This window comes from Pseudophryne corroboree, chromosome 4 (assembly GCF_028390025.1).
Source record: "Pseudophryne corroboree isolate aPseCor3 chromosome 4, aPseCor3.hap2, whole genome shotgun sequence".
NCBI lineage: Eukaryota > Metazoa > Chordata > Amphibia > Anura > Myobatrachidae > Pseudophryne > Pseudophryne corroboree.
The window spans coordinates 813738067-813754015 of record NC_086447.1 but is presented as its reverse complement, the minus strand read 5'-3'; the positions used below and the strand labels follow the sequence as shown (position 1 = coordinate 813754015).

The following is a 15949-nucleotide window of genomic DNA, read 5'->3' as shown; positions in this document are numbered from 1 at the left end:
TGCTATGTAGAAAGTATTTTTACTCACGGCTTTTTCATCGCTCCGGCGAACGTAATGTGATTGACAGGAAATGGGTGTTACTGGGCGGAAACACGGCGTTTTATGGGCGTGTGGCTGAAAACGCTACCGTTTCCGGAAAAAACGCAGGAGTGGCTGGAGAAACGGTGGGAGTGCCTGGGCGAACGCTGGGTGTGTTTGTGACGTCAACCAGGAACGACAAGCACTGAACTGATCGCACAGGCAGAGTAAGTCTGGAGCTACTCTGAAACTGCTAAGTAGTTAGTAATCGCAATATTGCGAATACATCGGTCGCAATTTTAAGAAGCTAAGATTCACTCCCAGTAGGCGGCGGCTTAGCGTGTGTAACTCTGCTAAATTCGCCTTGCGACCGATCAACTCGGAATGAGGGCCTATATGCACAGAAGACTGAGAGACTGTACTATGGACTGTTGAATGAGAAGCAGAATTTATATTCATAGTACAGGTTGAGTATCCCATATCCAAATATTCCGAAATACGGAATATTCCGAAATACGGACTTTTTTCAGTGAGAATGAGATAGTGAAATCTTTGTTTTCTGTGGCTCAGTGTACACAAACTTTGTTTAATACACAAAGTTATTAAAAATATTGTATTAAATGACCTTCAGGCTGTGTGTATAAGGTGTATATGAAACATAAATGAATTGTGTGAATGTACACACACTTTGTTTATTGCACAAAGTAATAAAAAAATAAGATTTTACTTACCGATAAATCTATTTCTCGGAGTCCGTAGTGGATGCTGGGGTTCCTGAAAGGACCATGGGGAATAGCGGCTCCGCAGGAGACAGGGCACAAAAAGTAAAGCTTTTCCAGATCAGGTGGTGTGCACTGGCTCCTCCCCCTATGACCCTCCTCCAGACTCCAGTTAGGTACTGTGCCCGGACGAGCGTACACAATAAGGGAGGATTTTGAATCCCGGGTAAGACTCATACCAGCCACACCAATCACACCGTACAACTTGTGATCTAAACCCAGTTAACAGTATGATAACAGCGGAGCCTCTGAAAGATGGCTTCCTTCAACAATAACCCGAAATAGTTAACAATAACTATGTACAATTATTGCAGATAATCCGCACTTGGGATGGGCGCCCAGCATCCACTACGGACTCCGAGAAATAGATTTATCGGTAAGTAAAATCTTATTTTCTCTATCGTCCTAGTGGATGCTGGGGTTCCTGAAAGGACCATGGGGATTATACCAAAGCTCCCAAACGGGCGGGAGAGTGCGGATGACTCTGCAGCACCGAATGAGAGAACTCCAGGTCCTCCTTAGCCAGAGTATCAAATTTGTAAAATTTTACAAACGTGTTCTCCCCTGACCACGTAGCTGCTCGGCAAAGTTGTAATGCCGAGACCCCTCGGGCAGCCGCCCAAGATGAGCCCACCTTCCTTGTGGAGTGGGCCTTTACAGATTTAGGCTGTGGCAGGCCTGCCACAGAATGTGCAAGTTGGATTGTGCTACAGATCCAACGAGCAATCGTCTGCTTAGACGCAGGAGCACCCATCTTGTTGGGTGCATACAATATAAACAACGAGTCAGATTTTCTGACTCCAGCTGTCCTTGCAATATATATTTTTAATGCTCTGACAACGTCCAGTAACTTGGAGTCCTCCAAGTCACTTGTAGCCGCAGGCACTACAATAGGCTGGTTCAGATGAAATGCTGACACCACCTTAGGGAGAAAATGCGGACGAGTCCGCAGTTCTGCCCTGTCCGAATGGAAAATCAGATATGGGCTTTTGTAAGATAAAGCTGCCAGTTCTGACACTCTCCTGGCCGAAGCCAGGGCTAGAAGCATGGTCACTTTCCATGTGAGATATTTCAAATCCACCTTCTTTAGTGGTTCAAACCAATGAGATTTTAGAAAGTCCAAAACCACATTGAGATCCCACGGTGCCACTGGAGGCACCACAGGAGGCTGTATATGTAGCACTCCCTTAACAAAGGTCTGGACTTCAGGGACTGAAGCCAATTCTTTTTGAAAGAAAATCGACAGGGCCGAAATTTGAACCTTAATAGATCCCAATTTGAGACCCATAGACAATCCTGATTGCAGGAAATGTAGGAATCGACCCAGTTGAAATTCCTCCGTCGGAGCACTCCGATCTTCGCACCACGCAACATATTTTCGCCAAATTCGGTGATAATGTTGCACGGTTACTTCCTTCCTTGCTTTAATCAAAGTAGGAATGACTTCTTCCGGCATGCCTTTTTCCTTTAGGATCCGGCGTTCAACCGCCATGCCGTCAAACGCAGCCGCGGTAAGTCTTGAAACAGACAGGGACCCTGCTGAAGCAAGTCCCTCCTTAGAGGTAGAGGCCACGGATCTTCCGTGATCATCTCTTGAAGTTCCGGGTACCAAGTCCTTCTTGGCCAATCCGGAACCACTAGTATCGTCCTTACGCCTCTTTGCCGTATAATTCTCAATACTTTTGGTATGAGAGGCAGAGGAGGAAACACATACACCGACTGGTACACCCAAGGCGTTACCAGCGCGTCCACAGCTATTGCCTGCGGATCTCTTGACCTGGCGCAATACCTGTCCAGTTTTTTGTTGAGGCGAGACGCCATCATGTCCACCATTGGTCTTTCCCAACGGGTTACCAGCAAGTGGAAGACTTCTGGATGAAGTCCCCACTCTCCCGGGTGAAGATCGTGTCTGCTGAGGAAGTCTGCTTCCCAGTTGTCCACTCCCGGGATGAACACTGCTGACAGTGCTATCACATGATTCTCTGCCCAGCGAAGAATCCTTGCAGCTTCTGCCATTGCACTCCTGCTTCTTGTGCCGCCCTGTCTGTTCACATGGGCGACTGCCGTGATGTTGTCCGACTGGATCAACACCGGTTTTCCCTGAAGCAGAGGTTCTGCCTGGCTTAGAGCATTGTATATTGCTCTTAGTTCCAGAATGTTTATGTGAAGAGACGTTTCCAGGCTCGTCCATACTCCCTGGAAGTTTCTTCCTTGTGTGACTGCTCCCCAGCCTCTCAGGCTGGCGTCCGTGGTCACCAGGATCCAATCCTGTATGCCGAATCTGCGGCCCTCCAATAGATGAGCACTCTGCAACCACCACAGAAGAGACACCCTTGTCCTTGGAGACAGGGTTATCCGCAGGTGCATCTGAAGATGCGACCCTGACCATTTGTCCAACAGATCCCTTTGGAAAATTCTTGCGTGGAATCTGCCGAATGGAATTGCTTCGTAAGAAGCCACCATTTTTCCCAGGACTCTTGTGCATTGATGTACAGACACCTTTCCTGGTTTTAGGAGGTTCCTGACAAGCTCGGATAACTCCTTGGCTTTTTCCTCCGGGAGAAAAACCTTTTTCTGAACCGTGTCCAGAATCATCCCTAGGAACAGCAGACGAGTTGTCGGCATTAACTGGGATTTTGGAATATTCAGAATCCACCCGTGCTGTTTTAGCACTTCTTGCGACAGTGCTAATCCCATCTCTAGCTGTTCTCTGGACCTTGCCCTTATTAGGAGATCGTCCAAGTATGGGATAATTAATATGCCTTTTCTTCGAAGAAGAATCATCATCTCGGCCATTACCTTTGTAAAGACCCGAGGTGCCGTGGACAATCCGAACGGCAGCGTCTGAAACTGATAGTGACAGTTTTGTACAACGAACCTGAGGTACCCCTGGTGTGAGGGGTAAATTGGAACGTGGAGATACGCATCCTTGATGTCCAAGGATACCATAAAGTCCCCCTCTTCCAGGTTCGCTATCACTGCTCTGAGTGACTCCATCTTGAACTTGAACTTCTTTATGTACAGGTTCAAGGACTTCAGATTTAGAATAGGCCTTACCGAGCCATCCGGCTTCGGTACCACAAAAAGAGTGGAATAATACCCCTTCCCTTGTTGTAGAAGAGGTACCTTGACTATCACCTGCTGAGAGTACAGCTTGTGAATGGCTTCCAAAACCGTCTCCCTTTCGGAGGGGGACGTTGGTAAAGCAGACTTCAGGAAACGGCGAGGTGGATCTGTCTCTAATTCCAACCTGTACCCCTGAGATATTATCTGCAGGATCCAGGGATCTACCTGCGAGTGAGCCCACTGCGCGCTGTAATTTTTGAGACGACCACCCACCGTCCCCGAGTCCGCTTGAGAAGCCCCAGCGTCATGCTGAGGCTTTTGTAGAAGCCGGGGAAGGCTTCTGTTCCTGGGAAGGAGCTGCCTGTTGCTGTCTCTTCCCTCGACCTCTGCCTCGTGGCAGATATGAATAGCCCTTTGCTCTCTTATTTTTAAAGGAACGAAAGGGCTGCGGTTGAAAAGTCGGTGCCTTTTTCTGTTGGGGAGTGACTTGAGGTAGAAAGGTGGATTTCCCGGCTGTAGCCGTGGCCACCAAATCTGATAGACCGACTCCAAATAACTCCTCCCCTTTATACGGCAAAACTTCCATATGTCGTTTTGAATCCGCATCGCCTGTCCACTGTCGCGTCCATAAAGCTCTTCTGGCCGAAATGGACATAGCACTTACCCGTGATGCCAGTGTGCAGATATCCCTCTGTGCATCACGCATATAAAGAAATGCATCCTTTATTTGTTCTAACGACAGTAAAATATTGTCCCTGTCCAGGGTATCAATATTTTCAATCAGGGACTCTGACCAAACTACCCCAGCACTGCACATCCAGGCAGTCGCTATAGCTGGTCGTAGTATAACACCTGCATGTGTGTATATACTTTTTGGGATATTTTCCATCCTCCTATCTGATGGATCTTTAAGTGCGGCCGTCTCAGGAGAGGGTAACGCCACTTGTTTAGATAAGCGTGTTAGCGCCTTGTCCACCCTAGGAGGTGTTTCCCAGCGCTCCCTAACCTCTGGCGGGAAAGGGTATAATGCCAATAATTTCTTTGAAATTATCAGCTTTTTATCAGGGGCAACCCACGCTTCATTACACACGTCATTTAATTCTTCTGATTCAGGAAAAACTATAGGTAGTTTTTTCACACCCCACATAATACCCTGTTTAGTGGTACCTGTAGTATCAGCTAAATGTAACGCCTCCTTCATTGCCAAAATCATATAACGTGTGGCCCTACTGGAAAATACGGTTGATTCGTCACCGTCACCACTGGAGTCAGTGCCTGTGTCTGGGTCTGTGTCGACCGACTGAGGCAAAGGGCGTTTCACAGCCCCTGACGGTGTTTGAGTCGCCTGGACAGGCACTAATTGATTGTCCGGCCGTCTCATGTCGTCAAACGACTGCTTTAGCGTGTTGACACTATCCCGTAGTTCCATAAATAAAGGCATCCATTCTGGTGTCGACTCCCTAGGGGGTGACATCCTCATATTTGGCAATTGCTCCGCCTCCACACCAATATCGTCCTCATACATGTCGACACACACGTACCGACACACAGCAGACACACAGGGAATGCTCCTAACGAAGACAGGACCCACTAGCCCTTTGGGGAGACAGAGGGAGAGTTTGCCAGCACACACCAAAAGCGCTATATATAACAGGGATAGCCTTATAATAAGTGCTCCCTTATAGCTGCTTTATATATATCAAAATATCGCCATAAATTTGCCCCCCCTCTCTGTTTTACCCTGTTTCTGTAGTGCAGTGCAGGGGAGAGACCTGGGAGCCGTCCTGACCAGCGGAGCTGTGAGAGGAAATGGCGCCGTGTGCTGAGGAGATAGGCCCCGCCCCTTTTCCGGCGGGCTCGTCTCCCGCTATTTAGTGAATCCAGGCAGGGGTTAAATATCTCCATATAGCCTCTGGGGGCTATATGTGAGGTATTTTTAGCCTTTATATAGGTTACATTTGCCTCCCAGGGCGCCCCCCCCCAGCGCCCTGCACCCTCAGTGACTGCGTGTGAAGTGTGCTGAGAGGAAAATGGCGCACAGCTGCAGTGCTGTGCGCTACCTTTAGAAGACTGCAGGAGTCTTCAGCCGCCGATTCTGGACCTCTTCTGACTTCAGCATCTGCAAGGGGGCCGGCGGCGCGGCTCCGGTGACCATCCAGGCTGTACCTGTGATCGTCCCTCTGGAGCTGATGTCCAGTAGCCAAGAAGCCAATCCATCCTGCACGCAGGTGAGTTCACTTCTTCTCCCCTCAGTCCCTCGTTGCAGTGATCCTGTTGCCAGCAGGACTCACTGTAAAATAAAAAACCTAAGCTAAACTTTTTCTAAGCAGCTCTTTAGGAGAGCCACCTAGATTGCACCCTTCTCGGCCGGGCACAAAAATCTAACTGGAGTCTGGAGGAGGGTCATAGGGGGAGGAGCCAGTGCACACCACCTGATCTGGAAAAGCTTTACTTTTTGTGCCCTGTCTCCTGCGGAGCCGCTATTCCCCATGGTCCTTTCAGGAACCCCAGCATCCACTAGGACGATAGAGAAATATTGGCTAAAGTGACCTTCAGGCTGTGTGTATAAGGTGTATATGCAACATAAATGCATTCTGTGCTTAGATTTAGGTCCCAACACCATGATATCTCATTATGGTATGCAATTATTCCAAAATACGGAAAAATCCGATATCCAAAATACCTCTGGTCCCAAGCATTTTGGATAAGGGATACTCAACCTGTAGAACGAAAGACCATGAAAAAAAAATAAAAAAAAATTGAGAAGGTTTACTAAAAATGGTGATTTGTGTTTATTATTTCTGTTACATATATTGATAACTAAATAATAAACACTCCTTTTTTGCTTGGTTGCTGTGTTACAAGGGAGTCAGGTGACAAATTGGGAAACTACTGTCAGACATATACAGTATGCAGGTTTTAATGTCTCTAAAATTCACAGACCAGAAAAAAAAAAAAATCAGTAAAACCTCATATTATAAACCAGAGCCACTCGGAACCATGTAAGATGTTAAAATGTTTACCGACTGAATACTTAAGAACACTTTATAACTAGTGAAGAAAACTCACTAAAACCATATACCTCCTTAGGTGAATACAAAATGATACACAGCTGTAACATACCATAGAAAATAAGAAGGTCCAGTGTAAGAGGTCTGCTGAGATCTACAAGTAGGCAACAGATCTACTTTAATAGAACACTTCTAGATAATGACAGATTACAGTGCTCCTCCTGTACACCACTGGCTTAAGTCCTCTCCACCAATGAGGGGAGTTACATGGATATAATTTATGAGCATATAACCAAATTAATACAGAGCAATGCACTCTAGTACAGAGAATCTACCTGTTGTAAGAAAGGCGGCATATGGGCGGGGGTATAAACGGGGAGACATTGATCTATAATGCACTCTTCTAAAGATGACAACAGTCCATCAGACTTACCTTTTCTTGAAGCAATTTAGAAGAGGCTGTGTCCCTGCTACCTTTGCCACCTGCACCGCTAAAATGGGACCATGGTAAAACTGCATTAAATGTTAAGGAATCATCCAAGGCAAAGTCTGGTTTCATGAATATCTGGGAAGAAATCAAAAATAAAATAAAAAATGTGTACCTGATCTTTTTTCATAGTTGGCACCATGATATGTTAACTAAATGGCAAGGTTAAATATTGGTGTTAGGCTGTACAGTTTGCTATTATTCCAGAATGCCACAACCCTCTAGCCCATCCAGCACCGCCACACGGTGAAATAGCAGGGAGGGTAGCAGGAGCTGTGGCTCCTCTCTGGCTTCCTACATAGTACTGTACTATCCTATAGTGTGCTGTCAAACACATCACACAACACTGAGGGGCCTACTACGGTATGCCGGCGCTCGTAATCCTGGTGCCCAGCATACCGGCTCTGGGATCCCGACTGCCGGAATGCCGGCAGCGGGACGAACGCAAAAGAGCCCCTTGCGGGCTCACCACGCTGCGGGCACGGTGGCGCGTTATTCTCCCTCCAGGGAAGTCGTGGACCCCCAAGAGGGAGAATAGTTGTCGGCATGCCGGCTGTCGGGATTTCGGCAGTATTTAGTAAATGAGAATAATTCACAGCAATGTTATTTTGAATTACAAACAAAACTAATATACTCCAGAACAAGTGGCACAAAAGAAGGCACTTACCGTATATACTCGAGTATATACGGTATCTTACAATCACCAATAAGGCTGGTATCCCTATTAGATGCTATATTTTTTCACAATTTCTGACTGATGCTCGTCATCATGGTATCTAATTATAGGCCGTTTTTCTCGACCAAAAAAGGACCCACAATCGTACGATAGCACATGGGATCCGGGATACGCTCCCCATTCCCATGTGTTATCGCGGCTCTGACGGCTGCTTACTGCAGGTTATGCTTCGGGGTGTCTGAGCACCTGCAGCATAATCCCTAATAACTACCGCGCATCAGGGCTAATTGGATAGCTCCGGCTGAATCCATTAGTTGCAGTAAATTGACGCAGCTAATTGGATACCGGCCTAAGAAATAACATGCCAGACATTCACATAAGTCGTACGTTTCATACGATTATAGTATTTCTGTTAGTTTCATGGTGACTAAAACATGTAAAGGTAATCTGAATAAGACTATGGTGATGTGAAAATAAGAATTTACTCACCGGTAATTCTATTTCTCGTAGTCCGTAGTGGATGCTGGGAACTCCGTAAGGACCATGGGGAATAGACGGGCTCCGCAGGAGACTGGGCACTCTAAAGAAAAGATTAGGTACTATCTGGTGTGCACTGGCTCCTCCCTCTATGCCCCTCCTCCAGTCCTCAGTTAGGGAAACTGTGTCCGGAAGAGCGGACATTATAAGGAAAGGATTTTTGGAATCCAGGGTAAGACTCATACCAGCCACACCAATCACACCGTACAACTTGTGATAACCTTACCCAGTTAACAGTATGAACAACAACTGAGCCTCACTCAACGGATGGCTCATAACAATAACCCTTACTTAAGCAATAACTATATACACGTATTGAAGAAAGTCCGCACTTGGGACGGGCGCCCAGCATCCACTACGGACTACGAGAAATAGAATTACCGGTGAGTAAATTCTTATTTTCTCTGACGTCCTAGTGGATGCTGGGAACTCCGTAAGGACCATGGGGATTATACCAAAGCTCCCAAACGGGCGGGAGAGTGCGGATGACTCTGCAGCACCGAATGAGCAAACACAAGGTTCTCCTCAGCCAGGGTATCAAACTTGTAGAACTTTGCAAAGGTGTTTGAACCCGACCAAGTAGTCTTCCTGACTCCAGCCGTTCTGGAAACATATATTTTCAAAGCCCTGACTACGTCCAGCAACTTGGAGTCCTCCAAGTCCCGAGTAGCCGCAGGCACCACAATAGGTTGGTTCAAATGAAACGATGATACCACCTTTGGGAGAAATTGGGGACGAGTCCTCAATTCTGCCCTGTCCATATGGAAGATCAGATATGGGCTTTTACATGACAAAGCCGCCAATTCCGACACACGCCTAGCCGATGCTAAGGCCAACAGCATGACCACTTTCCACGTGAGATGCTTTAGTTCCACGGTCTTAAGTGGCTCAAACCAGTGGGATTTCAGGAAATCCAACACAACGTTAAGATACCAGGGTGCCACTGGTGGCACAAAAGGGGGCTGAATATGCAGCACTCCCTTAACAAACGTCTGAACCTCAGGCAGTGAAGCCAGTTCTTTTTGAAAGAAAATGGATAGGGCTGAAATCTGGACCTTTATGGACCCCAATTTTAGGCCCATAGTCACCCCTGACTGTAGGAAGTGCAGGAATCGACCCAGCTGGAATTCCTCTGTAGCGGCCGTCCTGGCCTCACACCAAGCAACATATTTTCGCCATATACGGTGATAATGCTTTGCTGTCACGTCCTTCCTAGCCTTTATCAGCGTAGGAATAACTTCATCCGGAATGCCTTTTTCCGCTAGGATCCGGCGTTCAACCGCCATGCCGTCAAACGCAGCCACAGTAAGTCTTGGAACAGACAAGGCCCTTGTTGCAGCAGGTCCTGTCTGAGAGGCAGAGGCCATGGGTCCTCTGTGCGCATTTCTTGCAGTTCCGGGTACCAAGTCCTTCTTGGCCAATCCGGAACAATGAGTATTGTTCTTATTCCTCTCTTTCTTACTATTCTCAGTACCTTGGGTATGAGAGGAAGAGGAGGAAACACATATACCGACTGGTACACCCACGGTGTCACTAGGGCGTCCACAGCTATCGCCTGAGGGTCCCTTGACCTGGCGCAATATCTTTTTAGCTTTTTGTTGAGGTGGGACGCCATCATGTCCACCTGTGGCAGTTCCCATCGCTTTGCAATCTGTGTGAAGACTTCTTGATGAAGTCCCCACTCTCCCGGGTGGAGGTCGTGTCTGCTGAGGAAGTCTGCTTCCCAGCTGTCCACTCCCGGAATGAACACTGCTGACAGTGCTTGCACGTGATTCTCCGCCCACCGAAGAATCTTTGTGGCTTCCGCCATTGCCATCCTGCTTCTTGTGCCGCCCTGGCGGTTTACATGGGCGACCGCCGTGATGTTGTCTGACTGAATCAGCACTGGCCGGTTTCGAAGCAGGGGCTCTGCTTGACTCAGGGCGTTGTAAATGGCCCTTAGTTCCAGTATATTTATGTGTAGAGAAGTCTCCAGACTTGACCACAGCCCTTGGAAGTTTCTTCCCTGAGTGACTGCCCCCCATCCTCGGAGGCTGGCATCCGTGGTCACCAGGACCCAGTCCTGTATGCCGGACCTGCGGCCCTCGAGAAGGTGAGCACTCTGCAGCCACCACAGAAGAGACACCCTGGCCCTTGGGGACAGGGTGATCAGCCGATGCATCTGAAGATGCGATCCGGACCACTTGTCCAACAGATCCCACTGAAAGATCCTTGCATGGAACCTGCCAAAGGGAATGGCTTCGTATGAAGCCACCATCTTTCCCAGGACTCGCGTGCAGTGATGCACCGATACCTGTTTTGGTTTCAGGAGGTCCCTGACCAGAGATGCTAATTCCTGGGCCTTCTCCACCGGGAGAAACACCTTCTTCTGTTCTGTGTCCAGAACCATGCCCAGGAAAAGCAGACGCGTCGTAGGAATCAGCTGCGACTTTGGAACATTCAGAATCCAGCCGTGCTGTTGCAACACTTCCTGAGAGAATGCTACGCTGATCAACAACTGCTCTATGGACCTCGCCTTTATGAGGAGATCGTCCAAGTACGGGATAACTATAACTCCCTTCTTCCAAAGGAGTATCATCATTTCGGCCATTACCTTGGTAAATATCCTCGGTGCCGTGGACAGACCAAACGGCAACGTCTGGAACTGGTAATGACAGTCCTGTACCACAAACCTGAGGTACTCCTGGTGAAGTGGGTAAATGGGGACATGCAAGTAAGCATCCTTGATGTCCAGCGACACCATAAAATCCCCCTCTTCCAGGCTTGCAATAACCGCTCTGAGCGATTCCATTTTGAACTTGAATTTCTTTATATAAGTGTTCAAGGATTTTAAATTCAGAATGGGTCTCACCGAACCGTCCGGTTTCGGTACCACAAACATTGTGGAATAGTAACCCCTTCCCTGTTGAAGGAGGGGGACCCTGATAATCACTTGCTGGAGGTACAGCTTGTGAATTGCCGCCAGTACTACCTCCCTTTCCATGGGGGAAGCTGGCAAGGCTGATTTGAGGTAACGGCAGGGGGGAGTCGCTTAGAATTCCAGCTTGTATCCCTGAGATACAATTTGTACAGCCCAGAGATCCACCTGTGAGCGAACCCACTGGTTGCTGAAGTTTCGGAGACGCACCCCCACCGCACCTGGCTCCGCCTGTGGAGCCCCAACGTCATGCGGTGGACTTAGTGGAAGCAGGGGAGGACTTTTGTTCCTGGGAACTGGCTGCATGTTGCAGCTTCTTACCTCTACCCCTGCCTCTGGCAAGAAAGGATGCGCCCCTGACCCTCTTGCCTTTCTGAGAACGAAAGGACTGCATTTGATAATACGGTGCTTTCTTAGGCTGTGAGGAAACCTGAGGCAAGAAAGTCGACTTTCCAGCTGTCGCTGTGGACACGAGGTCCGATAGACCGTCCCCAAACAATTCCTCACCCTTATAAGGCAAAACCTCCATGTGTTTTTTAGAATCAGCATCTCCTGTCCATTGCCGAGTCCATAAGACCCTCCTGGCAGAAATGGACATAGCATTAATTCTAGAGCTCAGCAGGCAAATGTCCCTCTGAGCATCCCGCATATATAAGACGACGTCTTTTATATGGCCCAGGGTTAGCAAAACAGTATCCCTGTCGAGGGAATCTATGTCGTCTGACAGAGTATCTGTCCATGCTGCTACAGCACTACACATCCAGGCTGAAGCAATAGCAGGTCTCAGAGTACCAGAGTGTGTATACACTGACTTCAGGATAGCTTCCTGCTTTCTATCCGCAGGCTCCTTTAGGGCGGCCGTATCCTGAGACGGCAGGGCCACCTTTTTAGATAAGCGTGTCAGCGCCTTGTCCACCCTAGGGGATTTTTCCCGACGTAACCTGTCCATTGGCGGGAAAGGGTACGCCATCAGTAACCTCTTCTTATCAGGGGAACTCCACGCTTCTTCACATAATTAATTTAATTCATCAGATGGGGAAAAGTCACTGGCTGCTTTTTCTCCCCAAACATATAAACCCTCTTGGTATTAACAGGGTTAATCTCAGAAATGTGTAATACATCTTTTATTGCAATAATCATGTATCGGATGGCCTTGGTCATTTTAGACTGTAAATGTGCCTCATCATCGTCGACACTGGAGTCGGACTCCGTGTCGACATCTGTGTCAACCATCTAAGATAGAGGGCGTTTATGAGCCCCTGACGGTTTCTGAGTCGCCTGGGCAGGCGCAGGCTGAGACCCTGTCTGTCCCAAGGCTGCAGCGTCATCAAACCTTTTATGTAAGGAGCTTACATTGTCGTTTAAGACCTTCCACATATCCATCCCATCAGGTGTCGGCCCCGACGGGGGCGACACCACACTTATCTGCCCTTGCTCCGCCTCCACGTAACCCTCCTCATCAAACATGTCGACAAAGCCGTACCGACACACCACACACACACAGGGAATGCTCAGACTGAGGACAGGACCCCACAAAGTCCTTTGGGGAGACAGAGAGAGAGAGTATGCCAGCACACACCACAGCGCTATATAACACAGGGATTTTCACTTATAATAAGTGATTACCCAATAGCTGCCTTATATGTTTTATTTGCGCCTAAATTTATGTGCCCCCCCTCTCTTTTTTACCCTTCTTGTACCTGGATACTGCAGGGGAGAGCCTGGAGAGCTGCTTCCAGCGGAGCTGTGAAGAGAAAATGGCGCTGGTGTGCTGAGGAAGAAGGCCCCACCCCCTCAGTGGCGGGCTTCTGTCCCGCTTTCTGTGTAAAAAAATGGCGGGGGTTTTTACATATATACAGTGCCAGACTGTATATATGTATTTTTATTGCCAAAAGGTACTTCAATTGCTGCCCAGGGCGGCCCAGGGCGCCCCCCCAGCGCCCTGCACCCTACAGTGACCGGAGTGTGTAAGTGTGCTGGGAGCAATGGCGCACAGCTGCGGTGCTGTGCGCTACCTTAAATGAAGACAGGAGTCTTCTGCCGCCGATATCGTCGTCTTCAAGCTTCTGTTCTTCTGGCTCTGCGAGGGGGACGGCGGCGCAGCTCCGGGAACGGACGATCGAGGACAGGTGCCTGTGTTCGAACCCTCTGGAGCTAATGGTGTCCAGTAGCCTAAGAAGCACAAGCTAGCTGCAAGCAGGTAGGTTTGCTTCTCTCCCCTTAGTCCCACGTAGCAGTGAGTCTGTTGCCAGCAGAAGCTCACTGAAAATAAAAAACCTAATAAATACTTTCTTTACTAGTAAGCTCAGGAGAGCCCACTAGGAGCACCCAGCTCTGGCCGGGCACAGATTCTAACTGAGGTCTGGAGGAGGGGCATAGAGGGAGGAGCCAGTGCACACCAGACAGTACCTAATCTTTTCTTTAGAGTGCCCAGTCTCCTGCGGAGCCCGTCTATTCCCCATGGTCCTTACGGAGTTCCCAGCATCCACTAGGACGTCAGAGAAAATAAGAATTTACTCACCGGTAATTCTATTTCTCGTAGTCCGTAGTGGATGCTGGGAACTCCGTAAGGACCATGGGGAATAGACGGGCTCCGCAGGAGACTGGGCACTCTAAAAGAAAGATTAGGTACTATCTGGTGTGCACTGGCTCCTCCCTTTATGCCCCTCCTCCAGACCTCAGTTAAGCAAACTGTGCCCGGAAGAGCTGACACAACAAGGAAAGGATTTGGAATCCAGGGTAAGACTCATACCAGCCACACCAATCACACCGTACAACTCGTGATAACCATACCCAGTTAACAGTATGAACAACAACTGAGCCTCAGTAACAGATGGCTCATAACAATAACCCTTTAGTTAAGCAATAACTATATACACATGTATTGCAGAGAGTCCGCACTTGGGACGGGCGCCCAGCATCCACTACGGACTACGAGAAATAGAATTACCGGTGAGTAAATTCTTATTTTCTCTGACGTCCTAGTGGATGCTGGGAACTCCGTAAGGACCATGGGGATTATACCAAAGCTCCCAAACGGGCGGGAGAGTGCGGATGACTCTGCAGCACCGAATGAGCAAAGGCAAGGTCCTCCTCAGCCAGGGTATCAAACTTGTAGAACTTAGCAAATGTGTTTGAACCCGACCAAGTAGCAGCTCGGCAAAGCTGTAAAGCCGAGACCCCTCGGGCAGCCGCCCAAGAAGAGCCCACCTTCCTTGTGGAATGGGCTTTCACTGATTTAGGATGCGGCAATCCTGCCGCAGAATGAGCTTGCTGAATCGTGTTACAGATCCAGCGCGCAATAGTTTGCTTTGAAGCAGGAGCACCCAGCTTGTTGGGTGCATGCAGGATAAACAGCGAGTCAGTTTTCCTGACTCCAGCCGTCCTGGCTACATAGATTTTCAAAGCCCTGACTACATCTAGTAACTTGGAGTCCTCCAAGTCCCGAGTAGCCGCAGGCACCACAATAGGTTGGTTCAAATGAAACGCTGATACCACCTTAGGGAGAAATTGGGGACGAGTCCTCAATTCTGCCCTGTCCATATGGAAGATCAGATAAGGGCTTTTACAAGACAAAGCCGCCAATTCTGACACACGCCTAGCCGAAGCTAAGGCCAATAGCATGACCACTTTCCACGTGAGATATTTTAGCTCCACGGTCTTAAGTGGCTCAAACCAGTGGGATTTCAGGAAACCCAACACAACGTTAAGATCCCAAGGTGCCACTGGAGGCACAAAAGGGGGCTGAATATGCAGCACTCCCTTAACAAACGTCTGAACTTCAGGCAGTGAAGCCAGTTCTTTTTGAAAGAAAATAGATAGGGCCGAAATCTGGACCTTTATGGATCCTAATTTTAGGCTCATAGTCACTACTGACTGTAGGAAGTGCAGGAATCGACCCAGCTGGAATTCCTCTGTAGGGGCCTTCCTGGCCTCACACCAAGCAACATATTTTCGCCATATACGGTGATAATGTTGTGCTGTCACGTCTTTCCTAGCCTTTATCAGCGTAGGAATCACTTCATCTGGAATGCCCTTTTCCATTAGGATCCGGCGTTCAACCGCCATGCCGTCAAACGCAGCCGCGGTAAGTCTTGGAACAGACAGGGCCCCTGCTGTAACAGGTCCTGTCTGAGAGGCAGAGGCCATGGTTCCTCTGAGATCATTTCTTGTAGTTCTGGGTACCAAGTTCTTCTTGGCCAATCCGGAACGATGAGTATAGTTCTTACTCCTCTCTTTCTTACTATCCTCAGTACCTTGGGTATGAGAGGAAGAGGAGGGAACACATAAACCGACTGGTACACCCACGGTATCACTAGTGCCTCCACAGCTATCGCCTGAGGGTCCCTTGACCTGGCGTAATATTTTTTTAGCTTTTTGTTGAGGCGGGACGCCATCATGTCCACCTGTGGCCGTTCCCAACGGTTTACAATCTGCGTGAAGACTTTTGGATGAAGT

General features: G+C 48.5%; 1 protein-coding gene across 3 annotated transcripts in view; it reads right to left on the bottom strand.

Moving 5' to 3' along the window:
• VPS54 (VPS54 subunit of GARP complex) overlaps positions 1–15949 on the bottom strand; it is a 243712-nt gene that overhangs the window by 117279 nt on the left and 110484 nt on the right. For all 3 annotated transcript variants that reach the window (XM_063918442.1, XM_063918445.1, XM_063918444.1), the window contains one exon: positions 7308–7439. In XM_063918442.1, the coding sequence (XP_063774512.1) occupies positions 7308–7439 (132 nt within the window). The remainder of the gene's footprint in view (positions 1–7307; positions 7440–15949) is intronic.